The sequence below is a fragment of the Dipodomys spectabilis genome, unplaced genomic scaffold (assembly GCF_019054845.1).
Source record: "Dipodomys spectabilis isolate Male_0828 unplaced genomic scaffold, ASM1905484v1 ptg000019l, whole genome shotgun sequence".
NCBI lineage: Eukaryota > Metazoa > Chordata > Mammalia > Rodentia > Heteromyidae > Dipodomys > Dipodomys spectabilis.
The window spans coordinates 18991844-19015950 of NW_024870696.1; the positions used below are offsets into that span (position 1 = coordinate 18991844).

At 39.7% G+C, this 24107-nt stretch overlaps 1 protein-coding gene across 2 annotated transcripts in view; it reads left to right on the forward strand.

The window, feature by feature from the left end:
- Positions 1 to 460: 460 nt before the first annotated feature.
- Rc3h1 (ring finger and CCCH-type domains 1) overlaps positions 461 to 24107 on the forward strand; it is a 69926-nt gene continuing 46279 nt past the window's right edge. For both annotated transcript variants that reach the window (XM_042674246.1, XM_042674247.1), the window contains exons 1-2: positions 461 to 720; positions 22510 to 22906. In XM_042674246.1, coding sequence (XP_042530180.1) covers positions 22676 to 22906 — 231 coding nt within the window. In that variant the 5' untranslated portion in view covers positions 461 to 720; positions 22510 to 22675. The remainder of the gene's footprint in view (positions 721 to 22509; positions 22907 to 24107) is intronic.

Sequence of the window (24107 nt, forward strand, 5' to 3'; positions counted from 1 at the left end):
CCGAGGCTTGGCCCAGGCAAGATGGATGAGCCTGGACACAATGGGGAGGAAGGAAAGTAGAAAAGGGTCCGGCGCTGAGAAAGCCGCGCACGGGCCGTGCGGGACTCGGATGCAAAGGACAGAAACGCTCCAATTCGCCCGCCACACCTGGCCACTCGTCCCGCCTGAGCTCGGAGGCCGCGGGGCTCAGTTCCGCGGCTGCAGGCGTGAGAACCGGGGCGGGGCGGGGCCGGGGGGGCGGACCTGGGCGGGGCGCGTCACTCAAGCTCCCAGGCACTGCCACGGGTGACTCAGAGCTTTCCGCCTCGCCCCGCCCTGCCCTCCCAGGGCCCCGCCCCACCCTCCGGTGGCCCCGCCCCGTCCCCAATGGCCCCACCCCCAGAGGGGAGGAGTCTCGCTCTGGTCTCCGCCCCAGTCTCGGGGCGGGCCGGAGTCTGAGGAAGAGGAAGGGGGACGAGGACAACGAACGACGGGGCGGCGAAGGGCGAGCCGGAGGAAGAGGAGGCCGACCAACAAGATGGCCCCTGCTGCAGGAGCAGCCTCGGCAGCAGCAGGTTGGGGGCTGGAGGCGGCGTTAGCGGTGGCGGTGACGGCCGTGGCCCGGCGGCCTAGGACAGAGTCAGAGTCGATGATGGCAGCGGCGGCGACGGCGGCTGCCGCGGCGACGGTGACGGCCGCGGAGACTCGGAGCTGAGAGGAGCTGCTGCTCGGACCAGCGCGGTGAGCGAGCGAGCGAGCGAGCGAGCGGCGTGGGGAGCGGGGCGGCCGCGGCCACCGTCGGGAACAATAGGCGGCCGCGGCGGGCCGGGCGCTGTCCTCGCCCGCCCTCGGCTCCGGGCCGGCGCCGCGGCTCGGCTTGTCAGTGGCCGGCGTCCCTTAGGCCTCAGGCCTCCGCGTGCCGCGGGGCGGGCCTGCCCGGGGCGGTAGGCCGGGGGGGGGGGGGGGTGCGCTGCGGACGCCGCTGTGGACCGGGGGCGGGGAGCGGGGGGAGGCCGAGGGAGGCCCGGGCTGGAGCGAGGGGGCCGCGAGGGGGCGGGCGGGCGCCTCGGAAATGCGGGGCAGCCCCCTCGTCCGTGGGGAGGGGACCGGGGAGGGAGGAGGACGTCTGTAAACAGGCGCCGCCTCGGCCTGCCAGCCAACTAAGACCTTCCTCCCGCAACCCCGAACGGGGGCTTTGACTGGGTCCGTGTCCCCGGAGCCGCGGGAGATGAAGCCCGCAGAGGCAGGCTTGCCACCAGGCTGCCATGGAGAAGCTGTGTTTGCAGGTGTCTTTATCTATTTTGTTCAAGACGTTAAGTGTCACAACCTCCCCCCCCCCCCAAATACAGTGGTTTTCGATAAACCCCTCCAAAACACCCCTAAAAGCATCAGCATCAGGTATGCCCCCCCCCCACCCCAGCCCCCATGGTTAAGGGTGAATTGGAACAAGGGCTCTTTTGGAGCGGTAATAATATAAGTCTTGGCATCCCAGAATAGTCTCTGAAACTGGAAACAAAGGCACTTACGGGCAAAGCGGAAACCGAATTGTATGGTTTGAACCGAACTTTTCCTCCAGCGAGCCTTTTCGTGAATTATTGATGTGTAGCACAAGGGGACTATCATAGGCACAAACGTACTTCTGGAGGCCCTGCTTCAGAAGGGCGCCGCGGTCTGCCCTTCAACTTCTTGTGGTCCTTCTCTTGTTCTGATTCTTGCCTTTTACTAATTTGTTCTACTCTTTCCACCGAGTTTGAAACTATATTTTCTGAAGCATATTTTGTTAAGATTTGAAAACTTTCTAAGTAACTTTGACAGACTAGAAACAACTGTAGTTCTGTTTTGAATGTTTGGGCTTCATCGTGGCAACCCTTTCTTTATGTTTGTGTATTTTTTACTGCAGTCGTATGTGAAACATTAACTATTATTTCTGCTAAGGTTAAAATTCCAAGGCATTTACACTTATTTCCAAGTGAGGAAAAAAGATTATGTTCCACTTTGTACCTATGAATTAAAGACATTAATACTAAACTTGCTTGAATACATCCAAGAAGATTGCTTTCCAGTGTTGAGTGTTCACTTGCATAGTCTATGCAAGGACTTTAGCTTGCTTAAAATTTTTAAAAAATTATCTTTAAGTGTACAAAGAAGGTGCTACATAGTTTGTGAATACAGTTCATCCTGTTCAGTGTCACCCCCTTTAACATTTCAACATTCTCCCCCCTCTTCTACCCACTCCTTCATTTTTCTCAATTTTGTGGTATATACAACGAATCCTTGACTAGATTCCCCCTCCCTTCATTTGTGAACCCCTCTCCTCTTGGCCCCACCCCTTCGTTTGGGTGTACCCATTTCCTAATGTTGATTTTATTGGGCTTTGACCAAATCTTTCTAAAACATTATACTATTTGAGCTCTCCATAGAGTCTGTAATGCTTCAGTTAATTCATTTGTAATCACTTGCATACTGCCCAGGTTGTTTAGAGCTTGTGTTCTGTTTGTGTTTTTAAATTCTTTTCTCTTTCTACCCTCTTCTATCCTCCATTATTTCTCTCTCCCTCTCCCCTGACTCTTTTACCCTCCTTCCTCCCTTCTCGTCCCCCCTCCCCCCATCTCTCCTTCCTCTTACTTTTTTTTGAGATCCAGTCTTGCTTTGCAATCTAGTCTGGCTTCCTCAGGCTTTGATTCTTTCTGCCTCAGCCTCCAGAATTACCAAACCCAGCTTAGTTCACATTCTTAAAAGTGAAGTGTGCAAAGAAAGTAGTTAATAGCTTTCACCCTTTTTTTTTTTTTCAGACAAATTTCTGGTTAGGATTGGTACTTGTCTGCCATCATTAAAGAGCATTGTCAGGTTATGTGAAATAAACTGGGCAGCAGTGATTCCTAGTTCTAGTTTTCGAGTAAGAGTTTATGATAGTAAATAGTAATTGGATAAACATGGAACTTGAACTGTTTTGCTTAAAATTTATAGTGGATGAATATCAGTAAGGCTTTTTATTTTATACTTTGCATAATGTGGATGTTTTGATCTTTTCAATGGTGGAAAAAGAACAACTTCTACATAACTCCTACTAATGTCTTTTTGAGGCATAAGTATTTTAGAAACTTTTTGTAAGTGCTTTAATTTGTCATTTTTTTCCCCATGTTAAATTTTATTAAGTCCATATAATTTTAAGGTTTGTATTGTGATAATGCTTATTCATCTGTGATCCTAAACCTCTTAGAACAATTGTACTAGTTTATGAGTTTGTAAATTTTTTTTTTTTTTGTCGGCCGTGGGGCTTGAACTCTGGGCCTGGGCGCTGTCCCTCAGCTCTTCAGCTCAAGGCAAGCGCTCTACCACTTGAACTACAGCGCCACTTCCGGTTTTCTGGTGGTTTATTGGAGATAGGAGTCTCACGGTCTCTCCTGCCCGGGCTGGCTTTGAACCTCGATCCTCAGATCTCAGCCTCCTGAGTAGCTAGGATTACAGGCTTGAGCCACCAGCGCCCGGCAAGTTTGTAAATTTTAAATGGTTAATGCAGTTTAAGGGAAAAAAATTCATGTGTGTTTTTTTTTTTTTTCGCCAAGGGCTGACTTAATTTGTTATTTTCCTGAAACAAAGTTTTGGTTTTTTTTTTTTTTTTTTTTTTTTTGTCGGTCGTGGGGCTTGAACTCTGGGCCTGGGCGCTGTCCCTCAGCTCTTCAGCTCAAGGCGAGTGCTCTATCACATGAGCTACAGCGCCACTTGTTTTTTTTTTTTAAGTAAGATTTTATTTTTGAAATTGGGTATTGATCAAACTTACAGGGTAAATCTGAGTCACATTTTCAGTTTGAGATGATAAATTTCCTGGGGAATTGTTTTTATTTATTTTGTGTTAAAGCTATTTAACGTGTGATTCCATAATCATATGTTCTGTACCAATGCTTAATCTATTTCAGTTCAGATTTTCTCCAGTAATATTTAAATATTTCCTTACAAGAAGTTTCTGGTGGGAGAGGACATTGTAGCTTGGGAATTAGTTTTGTTGCAGAGTGTAGCTGAAGTAGGCAAGGGCTAGGCCTTGGATTCAGTCCCTGGTACTGTAAAAATAAATACATACATACAATTGCATTTAATGTTCATTATCATTCATATTTGATTCATTAGAAGAGACTGGAGAGGGTAATTTGTACATAATATAAATGACAGGAATGAGAATATGGCTCAGTGGTAAAATGCTTGCCTAGCATTCCTGAGAATCTGAGCACTGCAAGAAAAAAGTCCAAAACAAACAAAAAACAGTTTTTTAGAGCATATCTGTTGAATGAATAACATGTCATTTAATACTAGTTATGCAACAATGTTTTATTGTCTTTATTTTACATATAAAGAATCTGAGTCTAGGAGAAGCTAAGTAATAGCAAAAAGGACACATAATTACTAGGAAGGAATGTGCTTGTATCTAGGTCTTGTGACTGTCACCATATGCATCATTATTATACTTAGAGGATCTTTTGAAGAAGTCTGTTGACAGTTTCCATTTTTATACTGTGAACTATGTTTTCTAACACTATGTTTATCTTTAGTCCTGATTTGCTTTCTGTTATTATTTGTACCCTGTCAGCTATTCATGTTTAAGTCATTTAAATACTTAAGAATTCAGGGCTGGGAAGGTGGCTCAGTGTTAGAGTGCTTGCCTTGCATGCATGAGGCCCTGGGTTCGATTCCTCAGCACCACATAAGCAAAAAGAAAAAAGCCGGAAGTGGTGCTGTGGCTCAAGTGGTAGAGTGCTAGCCTTGAGCTGAAGAGCTGAGGAACAGCACCCAGGCCCAGAGTTCAGGCCCCACGACCGGACCCACCCCCCCCCCCCCCAAAAAAAAAATACTTAGGAATTCATTTAAATACATAGGAAACACTTGTTTTTGTTTTTAGCAGATCTGAATACTGTATATTACAGACTTGTTCTGTTTATGTAGGATAGATTTATGGTATTGCTATAATTGTTTCATGGCTCTTACTATGTAAGCAGTTACTGTACCTTTGAAATGCTTATGACACTTTAAAAATAATGAGTAACATTCAATAATGTTAAAATTGGGTCAGCTAGTGTTTGACATTCTTCATTTATGGCAATTTTTTCCCCCATTTAAGCCACAGACCATTTAGAATTCTGTTGCATTTTTAGTTTTAGCTATTGGAGTTTGATAGAAGTTTGGTGGGTCTAATTAGTTTATTCTTACATATATCTTGAGATTGGTCAGAACCCAACAAAAGGAAGAATAAACTGATAAGTGATCCCTGTTGGGTGAACACTTTGGATCAGGATGTTCCTTGGCTGCGTATTCTGACCTGGTTTAGCTTTGGCCCTGTCAGGATTGAGTTCAGAGGGACTTAACTTCTCAGATTGTCAGCTACCAAAACAGTCACAAATTTCATAATCAGGTTAGCCTCATTGCCTAAAATCCACTCTAATAACTTTTTCTTTTGTTTAATCCTGGAGAATAGGCTGAATTTGGACTAGCATTAGAGGTTATAAGAAGCATTTTGCTAGGCATTTATGAAAATGAATTTTTCTCACTCCAGAAGTTCTTCACATATTCATTATACTTTCAAGTCTGAGTTCTGCCATCTCTAGTAATGTGACCCCTACAAAGATAATTAACCTTAGCACATTATTTGTTTTTGGCTAGAATTGTTTATGTTTACTTCCTAAGTTGAATTTTTTGGTTGTTAATTGTTACTATTGTTGCTATGTAGCTCAAGTTGGCCTTGAGCTTGCTGCCTAGGGTGCTGGGTTTATTGGAATATATCTAGTTTTTTGTTTGTTTTTTATTGAGATACTTATTAACTCATAATGTTTTCCTGATTGAGCTTTGGGGAAACAGTTTTCCCCAAGTTTGAGTTTATCAAACATTCACACTTTTGAACTGATTGAAATAACTGTCATAGAGATATTAACTTTTTTTCATTTTTTGGTGTGTGTCTGTGTATACGCGTGTGTGTGTGTGTGTGTGTGTGTGTGTGTGTGCGTGTGTGCGTGCGTGCGTGCGTGCGTGTGTGCATGTGCAGGCACACCAATATTGGGGCTTAGATTTAAGACCTTGTTCTTGTTTACCTTTTTGCTAAAGGTTAGCACTCTACCCCTGAGTCACACCACCACTTCCTGCTTTTTGCTGGTTAATTGGAGATTAAAAAAAAGTCTCTGGGATTTTGTCTGCCTGTAGTGGCTTCAAATTAAGATTCTCAGATTTCAACCTCATACCGTTAGGGATAATAGGTGTGAGCTATCCACACCTTGCTTCATATTATTGTGATTAATGGTGTTATTGTGATAATTCTATACATGTATATAATGTACTTTGATCATATTCACTTTCTTCTATTCTGTTATTCTCTTCCCCACAACAGTATTCTTTTGAAAATTATCAAGCATTTTAGTAGTATTCTTAACTAACATCAGTATACTCCTTGATGCATATATGTTAGTAATTTTTTCTTACAGTGTATTTTATTTTAAAATCTCCAGGATTTAAATAGTATTTACGTATAGTAGCAATGTGGTTCTTTTTATTTGGTTTTTATATTTTAGGACTTTTTTTTTTTTTAGTTTTTTTTTTTTTTTTAGTCTCTTCCCCATGTAGCCTAGGCTGCTGTTGAATTCGGCGATCCTTGTAGCTTAGTGCTTCACTAAGTATAGTAGATACACTGCTAGAAACTTTGAGGAAAAAAAGTAGAGAATCAAATATAAGTGTAAGGGAGTAAATCTAAGAAAAAATAATGTTGAATAAAAGAATTTGGGCACTGGGCTCAGCTGGGGGGATGGGTAAGTAGAGATCTGTCCTTTTGAGGCCAGCCTGGGGCCAAAACAAGAGACCCTGTCCTTTTTGTTTGTATGCTGCTATTGGGGCTTGAATTCAGAGGCTGAGTGCTGTCCTCTAGCCTTTTCTGTTCAGTCAAGAATAGGGCTCTTGCTGGGCATTGGACGCCTTTAATCCTAGCTACTCAGGAAGCTGGGATCCAAGGATTGAGATTCAAAGCCCTGACAGGAAAGACTGAGATACTCTTATCTACAGTTAACCACCAGAAAACCAGAAGTGGTGCTGTGGCTCAAGTGGTAAGTGCTCTCCTTGAGCTAAAGAGCTGAAGGACAGTGGCCAGCCCCAGAATTCAAACCCCATGACCAAAAAAAAAAAAAAAAAAAGAATAGTGCTCTTGCAGGTGGCTCACATCTTTAATCCTAGCTGTTTCTCAGGAAGCAGCAGGAAAGACTGAGCAGATTCTCTTATCTCCAGTTAACCACCAGAAAGTGGCACTGTGGCTCAAGTGGTAGAGTACTCACCTTGAGAGCTGAAGGATAGCATCCAGGCCCAGAGTTCAAGCCCCAGACCAACCAAAACAAATAGGGCTTTGCCATTTGACCCACATCTCCACTTCCAGCATTTGATGATTAATTGGAGATAAGAGTTCTCAGGGACTTTCCTGTCCTTCCATAATCCTCAGCCTCCAGTGTAGATAGGATCACAGGCAGAAGCCATCAGCACCCAGCCAGAGGTAAATGTTTTTAAGTCAAAGGGGTTTATTGTCCATGTACTTTTGAAAATATACCATTTGGCTTTGCTTTCAGTTACTGGTAATTTATGCTGCATGATTAAGAAGCTAAATTTATGCATGTTGTAGGTACTTTCATATGCTTACAATTTTTAAAACCTCAAAAAGAGATATTAGATTTATTAAAAGGTTATAAAGTTGCACAGAAATGGAGGGACAAGGAGTGAACAAGTGCAGCAGTGGTATTCATAGACACTATTGTTGAAAACAAACTATACAACTTGTGAATGGGGATGGGAGGGGAAAAACTGGGAGAGAGCAAAGAAATACACTCTTTACCTGACTTATGAAACTATAACCCCTTTGTGTATCACCTTTGTAATAATATTTTAAAAATTTACAAAAAAAATAAAAATTTAAGAAAGGTAATTAAAGTAATGGAGAGAAACTTAAATTCAGCTCCGGTGACAATATTCAGCATAACCGTTTTTTCTCAAAAGCTTTACATGGCTGGGTGCCTGTGGCTCACGCCAGTAATCCTATCTACTGAGGATTTTGGTTCAAAGCCAGTGTGGGCAGAAAAGTTCCCGTGAAACTCTTACCTCCTATTAACCACTCAAAAACCAGAAGTGGTGCTGTGGCTCAAAGTGGTTGAGCTCTAGCCTTGAGCACAAAGAGGTTCAGGACAGTGCCCAGGCTGTGAGTTCAAGCCCCACAACCAACAAAAGCAAAACAAAACAAAAGCTTTATATGGCATTGGTAAACGCAAAATCATGTCTTAATGTATAATCATGTTTTAATTACATAAACAATTATCAGATATTTACACTTAAGTAGCAAAGCTTAGTGGTTTAAAACAACCATTTTTTTGTTTACAGTTTTGCGAGTACTCAATTGGACTGGGTCTGGCCAAGTGATTCTTCTGCTGGTCTCCCCAAGTTACTTACATCCCTTCAATCATGTAATCAGATTGAAGCTGGTTGTTTTCAGGACTGCACTAGGACAGCTTTTTGTTTTGCTATATTGTAGTGTAGTTAGTATAGCCAGTTCAAGTAGCCTCACATTTTATGACAGGAAGAGTAGAAACTGCAAGATTTCTTGAGACTTTAATTTTAGGGAACTCTCTTAACTTCACTTCTGTTGCATATAACTTTTCAAAGTAATTCAAAGCCACTCAGATTGATGGGCTGGGAATAAGATACCATCTCTTTCTGGAAAGAGCTAAGTAGTGCAATAAATAATTAAGAAACCTACCACTTGATCCTCACCTCAAATCATCTCTCCATTCCTCCCTCCCTTTGTCCTCCTTCCCTTTCTCTCACCTTTCCTCCCCCTCTCCCTCTCCTTTCCTCCCTTCCTCTCTCTCTTCCTCTTTTCTTCCCTCCCTTCCTTCCAGCCCTCTCTCCCGCCTTTCCTCCCTCCTTTCCTCTGTCCCGCCTTTCTGCCTTCCTATCCAGTACCTTGTGAATGCTAGGTAAGTACTGTATCACTGAGCTATGCTCCCAATTCATAATATGTTTGGAATTCTTCTGAATGGGAGATTTGTCTCTTTTTCATCATTTTACCAGTTGCTTATTCATATTAGACTAAATTCCTTGATACATACTTTATACTTTGGGTTATAAACTTATTTTGTTGCTTAAATTGTCTCAGTTTCTATAACTTTGAACCTAAGTGTTAATAAATAACACTTCGCAAATTTATGTTTTTTTTTCTAATAGAGTTAATAGATCCTATATTTATATCTCTGATTAACTTTCAGTTAATTTTTTCTTTTTTGGTTGGTAGTGAGGCTTGAATTCTGGGCTTGGGTGCTGGCCCTGAGCTCTTCAGCTCAAGGTGAGCGCTCTAACCACTTGAGCCACAGCATCACTTCTGGTTTTCTGATGGTTAATTGCAGATAAGAGTCTCATGGACTTTCCTGCCCAGGCTGGCTTTAAACCTGGATCCTCAGATCTCAGCCTCCTGAATGGAATTACAGGCGTGAGCCACCAGCGCTCGGCTTCAGTTAATTGTTTTATATGGTGTGACCTAGGATTTACAAATTCATTCTCTTACATAGGGCTAGCTAGTTGTCCCAGCACTATTTGTTGAAAATGTTCATCTTTCCCCCCATTTAGTGGTTTTGACACCCTTATCAGTTGACTCATAGACACATTGATTTATTTCTGGACTCTAAATTTTATTTCATCGATCTAGGTCTTTGTAATAATTGTGTGTGTGTGTGTGTGTGTCTGTCTGTCTGTTGGTCATGGGGCTTGACCTCTGGGTGCTGTCCTTCAGCTCTGAGCCACTGGCGCCCCACTTTCGTAGTAATTTTTGAAATCAAGATGATTGACCTCCAACTTTGTTTCTCTTTTTTTAAAGATTGTTCTGGCTATTCTAGTTTCCTTCCACTTTCATTAAAATTTTGGATTAACGCATCACTTTCTACAAAGAATCTAGATTGGCTTTTCCTATGTATATGAATCTTTCCTTTTTTTTTTTGGTGGTACTAGGATTTTGTACTGAGAGTGTGAAGCTTGCTAAGCAGGCCCCCACACCTTCAGCTATCCATTTTAGTTCTTTTAAAAATGTTTAGAGAGCTAGCCCTAGTGAGGATCGCAGTTTGATACCAGCCAGGGCAGAAAAAGTCCATGAGACAATTATCTCCAATCCAGAAAACAGGAAGTAGGAAGTAGAGCTGTGGCTCAGAGTGGTAGAGCACTAACCTTGAGTGAAAAATGTTCTGGGACAGCACCCAGGCTCTGAGTTCAAGCCTCACAACCAAAAAAAAAAAAAAATAGTTTTGTGTCTTTCAGATTAGAATTCCTTTCTGAAGCTATTTTAAGTGGAAAGCTTGCCTTTTTGTTGTTGTTTTTCTGTGCTAGTGATTGAACTCAGGTTTTTGTCCTTCTATACTGCTTTACTTCCTAAATTTGGTATTTGTTTGTATCTAAAAATGTTTTTTTCTTTAAAAATTTTTCTTATTGCTGGTGATGTACAGAGAGGTTACAGTTACATAAATCAGATAAAGTGTTCATTTCTTTTTGGACATCCCTTCCCTTGTTCTCTCTAAAAAAAAACCAAACAAACTTTTTTTGTCTGAACACTGAAGAAATAAGCCACTTGAGTTAACCCTTTGCAGATTTTCTCAACCATTTATCAAGTTCCAATTTTCAGATTTCCTTTTTCCTTTTGTAATACTGGGGTTTGAACCTGGAGCCTCATGCTTGCTAGACAAGTGCTTTTTTTTTTTTTTGTCGGCCGTGGGGCTTGAACTCTGGGCCTGGGCGCTGTCCCTCAGCTCTTCAGCTCAAGGCGAGCGCTCTACCACTTGAGCTACAGCGCCACTTCCAGTTTTCTGGTGGTTTATTGGAGATAGGAGTCTCACAGTCTCTCCTGCCCGGGCTGGCTTTGAACCGCGATCCTCAGATCTCAGCCTCCTGAGTAGCTAGGATTACAGGCATGAGCCACCAGCGCCTGGCTAGACAAGTGCTTTTATACTCAACCGTCCCTAATCCTTTTCCCAGTTTGTTTTTATGCTGATCCTGGGGCATGAACTCGGGGCCTAGGCACTGCCCCAGAACTTTTTCTCTCAAGGCTAGCACTCTATCACTTGAACCACAGCTCTACTTCCAGCTTTTATGGTGGTTACTTGGAGATGAGTCTCACAGCCTTTCCACTGTGATCCTCATATATGTCAACCTCCTGAGTAGCTAGGATTGTAGGTGTGAGTGACCTATCAGTGCCTGGCTTTGTTTTTGCTTTTGTTTTGGTGCTGTTGTTATTTTGGTGGTTTGGGTTTTTTTGTTGTTGTTGTTGTTGGATTTGCGGGGCGGGGGGTGGGGGGGGTGTTTTTGTTGGTCCTAGAGCTTGAACTCAAGGCCTGGGTGCTATCTCTGAGTTTTTTTTTGTGTTCAAGGCTTGGACTCTATCATTTGAGTCACAGCCATACTTCTAGCTTTTTGGTGGTTAACTGGAGATAAAAGTCATGCACTTTCCTGCTCAGGCTGGCTTCAAACTGTGATCCTCAAATCTTAGCTGCCTGAGTAGCTAGGATTCCAGGCATGAACCACCGGCCCGCAGCTACACTGGTTATTTTTAAGATTGGAGTCTCTGTTCTTGCCCAGGTACATACTTGGTTGCCATCCATCTATTTTGGGAAGGAGATTTTTACAATCAAAATTGAATCTTGCTTGGTACCAGTGGCTCATGGTTGTATTCCTAGCTATATTTACAGGAGGCTGAAATCTGAGGAACGGGTTGGAAGCAAGCCAGGACTGGAAACTCAGGGAGAATATTATCTCTAGTTAACCACCAAAAAGCCAGAGGTAGAGGTGTGGCTCAAGTTGTAGACCACTAGCCTTGAGCAAAAAGAGCTCAGAGACAGTGCTTAGGCTGCCCCCTCCCCATTCAATCTTTTCTCACAACATTTTATTACTGGAAAACCTCAAGTGTATTCAAATCTTAGATTATTATTTCCTCTAAGTAAGCTCTGTTGAGAGTTCATCACTAAATATAAAACTTTAATTTATCTTTCATTTTTATATTTTTCTTTCATGCTCTTTGCTTCATTTTTCAAAATGGTTAAAATTTATCTCTTTCCTAATGTGGCCCTGCATGTTGGTTGCTATAGTAATGTTTCAGAGAAGTGGAAAATTAAGTTAAGGTCAAGAATGATGATTTAAAAAATTCATCTCATGGAGATGGAAAGTACAGGTTCCAAGATTGTCTCACACGGTTTTGCTTGAATTAATGTCCTTCCTGGGAAACTTTAGACTCACATAAGATCCATATTTTTAATTAGTATATATTCATCATACAGAGGAGTTTCTTTGTGATATCTCAATAGTGTATAATATACTTCGATAAAATTTACTCTTCCCTAAACCTGGGTTTTAATCCACATCACTAGTTTCTTAGCTTTGGGCTAGTAATAGTATCCAATCTCGAGTTATTATATGTAAAATGAATATAAAGATGCTTCAGAGAAGTGATTTTGTAGAGTGCTTATTTAATAAATTTTTAAAATACTGTTTTTCTTAAGAACGTATAAAATGAACCTGTAGTAGAGATGATAATAAAAATAATTAAAAGCAATGTAATTTTAGCTATTAAGGCTATTGCTGAGCTCTGAAAAATCTGGATACTTTGTTTTTTAATTAATGTATTTAAATTTTGAATCAAGAATTTGAAAACAGATTTTATAAAAGACTTCATTATTTTAATAGAAATATTCAAACTTAATTTATATTTCAAATTGCCCAGTTTACCTTATTTTTTAGTATATATATGTGGTCACACAACATCATAGTATTATAGTTTAGAACTTTGCTTCCAAAGTTTTTCTCATTGTGGTGACTATTAACTTTCACTTGTAAGATGATACAAATTATAGGATATACCAGCCTTAGAATTTGGCCTACTTGAATTTGAATCACAGTTCTGATACTTACTGGCATTGAGTACTTCTCTGTTCTTAAGGCCTTTATTTTTATAACTGTATTACAACATTGCTGTGAAAATTTTTTATCCTAGGGATACTTTTCAAGACCACCAGTGGATACCTGGAACCATAGATAATACTGAGCCCTATATATATGTGTGTTTCTGTATACTTGCAGCAGCATTTCTGTATAGTGTGCTTTCCATTTTCTTTATGCTATGATGTTTCCTTTGCATCACTAATCTTCAGCTTTGGGGCCAATATTAAGTGAGAGTTAATTAAAAACAAGCATTACAATCCTACAATAATCAATCTGATAACCAGGATGGCTATTAAGTGACTAATGAGCAGGTACCATACACATTATAGATCCAATAGACAAAGTTACCTGTGGTCAACAGGGGTTCCAAAGTATACTAAGTGGAAAATTCCAAAATAATTCATAAGTTTTAAATTATATTCTGTTCTAAGTAGTGTGGTGAAATTTGTGCCATCTGGAGATGAGTCATTTCATTTGTCCAAAATCAGGATGTTATTATTTTTATAATTTTATTTCTGTTTGCCCTTGACTGAAAGGATGCTTATTACAGTCATTAAATATATGTGATTAGATATATTTTGTGGCTAAAGATGATATAGTTGTCTTGGAGAATATTTGGAAAAGTGAATATAGAGGAAGATACTTAAAGAATAAAGAAATTGGATGGGGCAAGATAGTAGATTAGAAGCATCTGTCGTTTTTATTTCATGAATGAGAAGAATCTGGTAATACAAGAAACTAGATTTTTATAAGCCCTTACCTAGCTCCCTGACTGGAGGAGGGGAAATTGGCTTGAATACTAGGTAAAGCAGATTGTCTTGCCCATGACTGCCAACTCTAGCTACAGGAAAAGCCCACTCAAGTCAAGCCTTAAACTCAGAACAGGAATTTGTGAGGTGGTGACTACTCTGGTGTGAGAGTTATAAAGAAAGGCTTTCTGTCACTTATATTGGAGTGTGCCTTTTCTTGAGAACGAGTTACTCCAGGAGTAAGGAAAAATTGTGGCTCAAGGAGTCACAGGATTACATACCACAGAATTTGGATAAATGTCAGTCATAGGAGATGGTTGAAGAGTGAGAAGTATGTCTGTGTCCCCAGAAAAGTAAGTATAAACTTCAGGAAGCGACATTGTCAGCATGGACACCAGAGGTGGTAACTTGAGAGGCCAGGCAGTGCTGGGTGATGGAGCCTAGCCTTTTTGACTTCTTGCTGAATCACACAGCAGAGGCATTGGTGTGGCAACCATTCTTTTTGCTCTTGGAGAAGTGTGTCTCTGATTTATAACTCCCTGCAGGGGCATCATTAGAGGTAGCTGAGAGGCCGTAGGCAGCTGCTCCAGACCTGGCAATGAAAGAGCCTTGGGACTCCTATTGAGTCATGCAGCAGAGGCACAGATGAGGCAGAGGGGCTATTAGAGACAGCTAAGAGATGAAAAGAATGGCGGTTAACAGTGGTCGGAGTTGTACACTCATCCAGGGGAGAAACCCCTTACCTGACATGAGGGCAGTAATGAGGCTTTGGCCTCCATTTCAAGCCTCAGTACTGGCACACCAGCACCCCCATATACACACCAAGACAAATAATTACTGAAGCAAGAAAGGGCTGGGAACATGGTTCAAGTAGTAGAGCATAAGACCCTGAATTCAACCCCCAGTACTGACACCAAACTTTTTTAAAAAATACTATTATCTATACCTGTTTAAAATACATTTGTCTTTCTTTAATATGGACAATCACTTTAATTGATTTTTTTATATATCAGATTTTCTAGTATGCATGATCCTGACAAAACAGCATAAATCCTAAGTTAGCACTGAAGAGTTAAAAAGAAGTCACATAGAGTTGTTGCTCTTCTTACTAGTACTTTAGTGGACCCTGAGAAATAGTGAGAATAATATCACAGAGAAATATTCAAAACAATGAATCCCCTGCTCCTTCAGTAGTTTTATGTTTTATTTTTAGCTGATATGCAAAAATATACAAATGTATGTCCATTGATGGGAGACTTCATAATATTTTCAGACATTTATATATTATATAATGTTTGAGTCAGATTAAGCACTTACCATTTTATCACTTTATCTCATCATTTACCATTTTTATGGTTAAATTTTTTAAGCATCCTTCTAACATTTAAAAAAATTCAGTACATTTTTTTTTATTATCTGCACCACAATTTCTTGTTCCTAATTTTAATTTAGTACATATCAGTCTTCCCCCACTACCTACCTTGCTCTTCTTAATAGCCTCTTCTTTAAGATCAACTTTTTTAGATTCCATCTATTTGTAAGGTCATTGTGTTACTTCTATGTCTGGCCTATTTCACATACTATAGTGGTCTCCATCTCACTTCCATCTATGTTCTCTCACATAATAGGATTTCATTCTTTTTATAGCTAAAGAATATTCCACTGAATTTGTATCACATTTTCTTTATCCCCTTTTCAGTTGATGGACACTTAGATGTGTGTTTGTTTTTTCCATTTCTTGGCTGTTGTGAATCGTGTTGTGATGAACATGTGAGTGTAGATGTCTGTTCAATATGAGAGTTTTGTTTTGTTTGAATACCTAAGAGTAGGACTGCTTGATCAAGTGGTATTTCTTTTTTTTTTTTTTTGAGAAATCTCCACACTATTTTCCATAACGGCTGTAATAATTTACTGACAACAATGTTCACTTGTTCCATTTTGTCTACATGTCAGCATCTATTATCCTTAATCTTGTTGATAATAGCCAGTTTGAGGAGTGAGGCAGTATCATTGTGGTTTTGATTTACAATACTCTGATTTTTAGTGAGGTTGAACTTCTTTTCTTCCGTATACCTCTTAGCCATTGTGTATCTTCTTTTGAGAAACATTTCTTTAAATCTACTGTCTATTTGATTAGATTTGTTTTTTTAATAATGAAAAACATATGTATTTAGAATTAGCTAGACTCAGGTTAGATTATTCCAGATTTGTTAACAATATCCCAAAGCATCATAATCAGGAGCCAGTCAAACATATATGCCTTTTTCTCTTCATCAGTCCTCATTAGGGTATGGACCTTGGTAACATTGATATTTTTGAGCTTCTTAATCTGTTTGATCTGCTGCTTGTGGCCTTGGCACATCACTATTGAACTATGTACTGTTGTCTTCTGTCTTCTTCATGACTGACCCTGATCAGAGAACTTGATGATAGCATGGTATTCAAGCTGGGGGCACTCCTGGGGGAACTCTTCCCAAGGTTTTGTGCTGTCTTGTGCCAAGGTTTTGGGACAGTGTCTTAGTGGGTGACACGCATATCTTCTGTTTGTGCCTATGTCACCTTTCAGTATTGCCTCTTAAACTTCAAAGCCTTTGCCTTGGCTATAACTTTGGGAGAGATGGGGGTTACCTTCTTAGCTCTTGTTTCCATCTTGGTAAGAAGATTGCTCAGGTCTGGGAAGGTGGCTCAGTGGTAGAGCACTTGCCTTGCATGCATGAGGCCCTGGGTTTGATTCCTCCGCACCACATAAGCAGAAAAAAAAAAGCCAGAAGTAGCACTATGGCTCAAGTGGTAGAGTGCTAACCTTGAGCTGAAGAGCTGAGGGACAGCGCCCAGGCCCAGAGTTCAAGCCCACGACCGGACTCCCCCTCTCCCCCCCCCAAAAAAAAAGATTGCTCAGATTGCATGCATGTGTGCGTGTCTGTACATGCGTGTCTAAGGCTTGAACTCAGGGCCTGGGTGTTTTCCCTGAGCTTGTGTGTTCAAGGCTTGCTCTCTATCATTTGAGTCACAGATCTACTTCTGGCTTTCTGGTGGTTCATTGGAGATACATGTCTCCTGAACTTTCCAGCCCAGTCTAGCTTCAAATTACAACCCTCAGATCTCAACCTCCTAAGTAGCTAGGATCATAAGCATGAGCCACTGGTGCCCAGCTCAGATTTTTATTTTATTGTTATTGGGGGAGAGGGGTTCATTTGTGCTTCTTTTTATTATTTCTTCTTTTCTTTTTGGGGGAGGATCCAGTCATGCAGCCTGAACTCTGGGCCTGGGCACTGTCCCTCAGCTCTTCAGCTCAAGGCTAGCGCTCTACCACTTGAGCCACAGCCCACTTCCGGCTTTTTTCTTTTTGCTTATGTGGTGCTAAGGAATCGAACCCAGGGTCTCAGGCATGCAAGGCAAGTGCTCTACCACTGAGCCACCTTCTCAGCCCCAACAGGTGTAGTTTCTAATACATGTGGCTATTCACCACTTATTGAAAAGACTGTCCTGTGTGCAATTTAATGTCAAAAATCATTGTCAAAAATCAAAAACCATTGTCAAAAATCAGTTGGTTATAGATGCAAGGTGTGTACTGCTTTACACATGATGACTACCATATTAGCACTAGAAGGTCCAGTGTTACTTGATTCTTGCTAATTCTTTATTCTTGATCCTCTGTTATTGTCTGCTGGTTTTGGTTTTCCAATTTTATTATATTCTAATTTCAGAACTTGTGACTGCTTTCTTAATTACTTATAGTCTATATACATATTGTAGTTATGTTTTATATTTGCTATAACTTTTATTTAGCAGTCATCTTTTAACTATTAAAGTTAGTAAGAGTTAAAATAGGGGTATGTAAGGCATTGCTTTCACACCCCTACTTCAGTTTGTTCTTGTTCTTTTTGATATATGTCCTGCTAGTGCCTTGCCTTCATATAACATACTCTAACTTGCAATCATGTACTTAATGGTATGATTATTTATATATGTAGCAGAAGGAAACAATATAAGCTCTATGTGGACCCGAATGTTTTTTTATTTTCAGTACTAGACTTAAAGGGCAGAAAATTCAAAATAAATCTTTCCTAAAGACAGTAAATACTTTTTGTCATGTAACTAAATGTTTAACTTTTACTGAGAATGCTAAAAAATTTCTAGCTATAATATCCAGGAAAATCCTCTTAAGAGACCAGAGAGTCTCTTAATACTTCATTTCCACTTAGTAATATGTATGTGTCACATTTTGTCCTACACGCATAAAGAAACTAAGAGGAAGTAATGCTATGGTTTATGTTTTGGATGTAGGGTCATAATGAGAACTCCGAGGATAGAAGATACAGATAGGACGATCATTATTCACTGTAATAATTTTTAAAACATTTTTCGCAACATGAATGTTACGTGAAAAGATTTTGTAAGGGCGTTAAGATACTTGCATGCTGGCGTGTACTTCTTTTGGCAGAAGGATCAAGAGTTTGAGGCCAGCTTGGGCTTTATATTGAGACCTTACTTCCAGAAAAAACAAGGAGAAGTTGTGGAGTAAATATAAAAGAAATACGTTTTATATAGATGATTTCATAAATAATATATTTCATTTAGATTATTTCACTATATCTAGGTCAGTGATTTCTTCTCATCCCAGCAGTTTTTGAGAGTCTGATAGAAGAGAATGAGAATAAGCACTTATTATATAAACAGTTTCATGTAGTATTTCTAACCTCAGTGAATACCTTGATATAGGCTAATTATTGTTAATTAGTTTCTGTATTACAAAGAGATTTTTTAAATCTTGTAGAGGCTAAGTCATGAGGATGAAAGTCATTCAGTGAGGCTACTAAGTATACTAAAATGAGAAGTCAACAAATTTCATGATGGAATGAAACTTGTACTTCTATATTTAATTTACCCATATTAAACTGGTATAGATTTTAGTTTCAAGTAGACCTGAGATGGCAGTTGTCCTAAATGTTAACCTTGCTTTTCGTAAAAATAAAAAGCCCAGCTTAGCCTGGTGCCGGTGACTCATGCATGTAATCTTAGCTACTCCGGAGGCTGAGATCTGAAGATGATGGATCAAAGCTGGCCTGGGCAGGAAGTCTGTGAAATTCTTAATCTCCAATTAACCACCAGTAAAACTGGAAGTGGCACTGTGGCTCAAGCAGTAGAGTGCTAGCCTTGATCTGAAGAGCTCAGGGACAGTGCTCAGAGTTCAAGCCCCACGACCAACCAAAAAAACCCAAAAAACAAAAGTCCAGCTTCTTTGGGCTTTATAAACTAAATTTTAAAAAAGTAATTGAAAAGTTCTATTAATTCTCAAAAGGGCCTAAGCAGATACCAATCATCTCATGTTGGAAAATTAGTTAAATTAGAATTACTAATAAGATTTTAGTTTTTTGATACTGAATATCACTTTTAAGTATTAATTGGCTTCAAACTTGGCTACCTTCCTGCCTTAGCCTCCTAAGTGCTAGGATTACAGGCATGTGCTACCATACTTAGCTTTGTTAGTAAGTTATAACATTTTGTTTTATTCTGGAAACCTGTTCAGAAAGTAGGACATCAAATTGTATCAAAATTACTTCTCCCTTGTTCTTATGAACAGCTGAACTATGTCTATGAATATGTCCTGCGTTCATATACATTTTCTTCTTGGTGCTTTATATTCATATTTTTCTGAGTCGTAACAGTTTTAAACTATATTAGCAAGGACATCTTCATTTTCTAATGTTATGACATGTGGCAATAACTAATCCCTGAACTTCAGGGGAAAAATGATTTTGTTTTAAACAGTTCTTGTGGGGACAGAATAATAAGGAAATTCTGTTATAGCAGCATTTCCCTGAAATCAAGTAGTAGATAAGGAAAAATTAAGCTGATAATAATCATTTTCTGCTTAAGTCTCATATTCCTTGAACAGGTTTGCATACTTGCTGCAGTGTTAAGGCTTTTTTCTTTTTTCTTTGTCTTTTCCTTTCCCCCCACCCCCCAGCACTAGGTATTAAACTCAGGACCTCACTTTTCTTTTTCTTTTATTCCCTTCTCCCCTCCCCCTTACAGGGTACTTGAGTTCAGGGCCTGGATACTGTCCCTGAGCTTTTTTGCTAAAGGATTGTGCTCTACAACTTTGAGCCACAGAACCACTTCTGGTTTTCTGGTGGTTAATTTGAGAGAAGAGACTCAAGAACTTCACTGCTGGGGCTAAATCTTAGCCTCCTGAATAGGATTACAGGAGTGAGCCACAGCACCTGGCTTCACTCATTTCTTTATATGGGGTTCTTACATATCCTATAGATCTAAAAATAAGTTTTCACAGACAGATCTGTGACCTGAAATTTTTACTGTTCCTGAATTGGAGAGAGAATCTATAGGTTTCATTGTAATCAAAACGTATTTGCTTTCTGTTCTCCTAGAGATTGTATCCTAGAAATGATGGACATTGGATAAACAAAAGTTAAGCAAGAAGGCTTTTCATCAGAAAAACCGGAAGTGGTGCTGTGGCTCAAGTGGCAGAGCGCTAGTCTTGAGCTAAAAAGCTTGGGGACAGCGCCCAGGCCCAGAGTTCAAGCCCTGCGACTGACAAAAAAAAGAAAGTTAAGCAAGAACCATAGGTGACAAGTATTTTATCGACTATAAATTTATCAATAGATTTAAATACTAATATAAATACCTATGTATTTAAATATTTCTGTAAATACGTAAGTAGAAATACATAAAATATATTTAAACATAGTGCTGGATTGAGGATAGAGGTTATTGTAGACTTTTAAGTGCTCAGGGAAGGCTACTGAGAAGTTGGTGTTGTTAGTAACATTAAATGACAATGAGTGTGAACCCTAATTCAGAGATTGAACAGGGAGAAGCTAGCACTATGATCCAGTGATAGATTATCAGTTGTAAACCAGACTATGAAATTAGGATTTTATTCTAAATATAATGACAAGCTATTTCAAGATTTTAAACTGAAAAATAATGAGACAAGGGAACTGAATGCTCAGAGAACTCCAGCATTTAGAAGTTTTAAGAGTTCAGAAGAATGGCCAGTGAGTTCATTGACATTTTAAACAAGGTTAAAGAACCCAGATACCTAGCAACAAATGGTTCAAGAAAACCTGATATTGTGGGAAATTTCACATAATGTGTGTGTGTGTGTGTGTGTGTGTGTGTGTTGTTATGGAAGCTATTTGAACACACTTGCATATATATAACTAACTTTAGAACTAATAAGGCTGGGTCCCTGTGGCTTCTACCTGTAATCCTAGCTACTCAGGTGACTAACATCTGAAGATCATAGTTCAAAGCTAGCCTAGGGAGCAAAGTCCATGAGACTCTTATTTCCAGTTAGCTACAAAAAGCAGGAAGTAGAGTTGTGGTCAAGTGATAGAATGCTAGCCTTGAGTACAAAAGCTAGGGACAGGGCCCAAGTCCAGAGTTCAAGCCTTAGTACTGGCAAATTAATAACAACAACAAAGTGTTCTCATACCTCATGTATGCTAATAAAGCATTCTACCACTGAGCGACACCGTCTTGTTTTTGTTTTTGAGATAGCTTCTTGATGTGTAGCCCTCCTTCATCAGTCTCTCAAGTGCTGGGCTTATAGGCATGTACTACTATACCAGCTTTCCAGCTCTGTACAATAATAATTAATTTTAAAGGGACCATTAATGAACAGTGCTTCTGTTAAGCAGATTTCCTGTTTGAATCCTGATTTTACCACTTTCTACTTCAATAACCTCTGGCAGTTGCTTAGTGTCTTAGCTTAACATTTCCTGTAACTTGAATAAACGATAACCTGAGACTTCTATTGGAGTGAATTGTAAGGACTAGAGATTGTATGTGGAAGCCAGTCTAGTTAGTATCTGGTACATCACAAAGACTTAATAATAATGTTGGTTGTGAATGTGGAATTAATTTGGGAATGTCTGTTAAGCCATTATCTTTTTATTTATTTATTTATTTTTGGTCAGTTGTGCGGCTTGAACTCTGGGCTTGGGTGCTGTCCCTGCACTCTTCAGCTCAAGGCGAGTGCTCTACTGCTTGAGCCACAGTGCCACTTCTGGTTTTCTAGTGGTTTATTGGAGATAAGAGTCTCACGGACTTTGCTGCGTGAGCCACCAGCTCCCAGCAAGCCATTAATTTTGTTTTGTTTTGTTTTTTGGTGCCAGTCCTGAGGTTTGAACTTACTGTCTCTGAACTTGTTTTGCTCAAGGCTAGCACTCTACCACTTGAGCAACAGCTCCACTTCTGGACCTTTTTTTTTTTTCCCCTCAGTAGTTTAGTGGAGATAAGAGACTCATGAACTTTCCTGCCCAGGCTGGTTTAAAACAAACTGTGATCCTCAGTTCTTAGCCTCCTGAGTAGCTAGAATTACTGGTGCAAGCCACTTGTGCTGCTTCATTTAGTTATTTTATTAGCTATTAGCTCACTTTGTAAAACCCCAGACAGTTGGGTGCTGGTGGCTGATGCCTGTAATCCTAGCTACTCAGGAGACTGAAATCTGAGTATTACTTGCTGTTTGAAGCCAGCCCAAGCAAGAAAGTCCATGAGATTCTTATCTCCAATTAACCACCAAAAAGCGAAAACAAAAACTTATAGTTCAATACTTTTATTATTCTAGACATCAGTTCTCATTTTCAAAATTGCAGTTATTAATAAATTAGTAGGTATTATTTAATATGCTCAAGCAGGAAGTGCAACAAGATGAGTTGCTGATATTAAAGTGATATTAAAGATTGTAGACTGGAGACTGGACTTATGATTCCTTACTTTCAATATTTATTTGGAGTGAAAAACATGATACTTAAGTTTCTTTCTTTTTGTTTTCCAGGTTATATTTCACACTATGTGCTGACTGTATCTACAGAAGATATTTAAAAAAAGATAAACTTTTTTCAAAGATTTTGATTCCAGTGGAATCTTTGCTTTAGATTTGTGTGTGTGTGATTGTGTGTGTGTATGTCTGTGTGTGTTAGTGAATTGTAACTCCAGTAGCAATGCCTGTACAAGCTCCACAATGGACGGATTTCCTCTCCTGCCCAATTTGCACTCAAACTTTCGACGAAACAATTCGAAAGCCCATCAGTTTGGGCTGTGGCCATACTGTCTGCAAGATGTGCCTGAATAAACTCCACCGCAAGGCTTGCCCTTTTGACCAGACCACTATCAATACAGACATTGAGCTCCTCCCCGTGAACTCAGCATTGCTGCAGCTAGTGGGTGCTCAGGTAATTAATTTTTAAAATTGCATATGTATGTTATGTGTATTGTGTGTTCTTCTGGAGTGAAAATCTGTGGAATCAAAAAGACATTGCTTTAAGTAGGTGTAATTCTTTTCTGTACAATTCTAATCCTTTATATAGATGTGGCATTCCAAGGTTTTCAGTCATTTAATAGAAACCTCCATTTAATCTTGGGGTCAGTTTTTCAACAATTCTAGACATTTAGGTTACTAGGTAACCTTAGAGGTAAATCATAAGGACTTCTTAACAAGAAGGAAAATATTCATAAAAACATGTAACATACTCAATAGGAAAGGTGAAGCTGCTTCAGGAGATAGTTACTGAGATAGTAACTGGAATAGAAGATGAGAAAGGTGACAAGAACTTTAGAGTACAACTTTTGGAAACTACTTCTAGAGAACAGGAACAAAAATTCCTGGATATTTAATATGAAAGTAGTTTGGTGATTCTGAAGGTAATACTTTGAAAGTGTTACATAAGTACTCTTTTTTTTTGTTGTTGTTGTTGGTCGTAGGGCTTGAACTCTGGGCCTGGGTGCTGTCCCTCAGCTCTTCAGCTCAAGGCGAGCACTCTACCACTTGAGCTACAGCGCCACTTCTGGTTTTCTGGTGGTTTAGTGGAGATAGGAATCTCACAGTCTCTCCTACCCAGGCTGACTTTGAACCGCGATCCTCAGATCTGAGTAGCCTCCTAAGTAGCTAGGATTACAGGCGTGAGCCACCAGCGCCCAGCTATATAAGTACTCTTAAATTAGAGATCCATATGCTCACAAGTTTTAAAGCCAAGAGAGGCATATTTTTGAGAACTAATAAAACATCTGGATGAAATTACTAATTTGTATAGTATGCCTGAAATCCCTTAAACAAAAGATTAATCTTCCTGTAAATTGCTATCATATAGCAAAGGTGATGTTACATATATTTGAGATAAAAGAAAATTTTTTTCTAGAGTTTTTTTCTTATTTAAAAGGAATGCTTATTTTATAAACCTACTTTGATATTACCAGAACCTCTAAATATCTGCTGAAAGGAAATGTAGTTGATTCTTTTTATTTTCTTTTTGATCTTAATTTTTTATTTAATATGTTCTCTTTTTATATTGAAAGTCTAGTATGGTCTTTTGGAAAGATTTTTAGTCTCATTGGGGTTAAATTTTTAGAAATAATTACATTTTAATGGCAGACAGA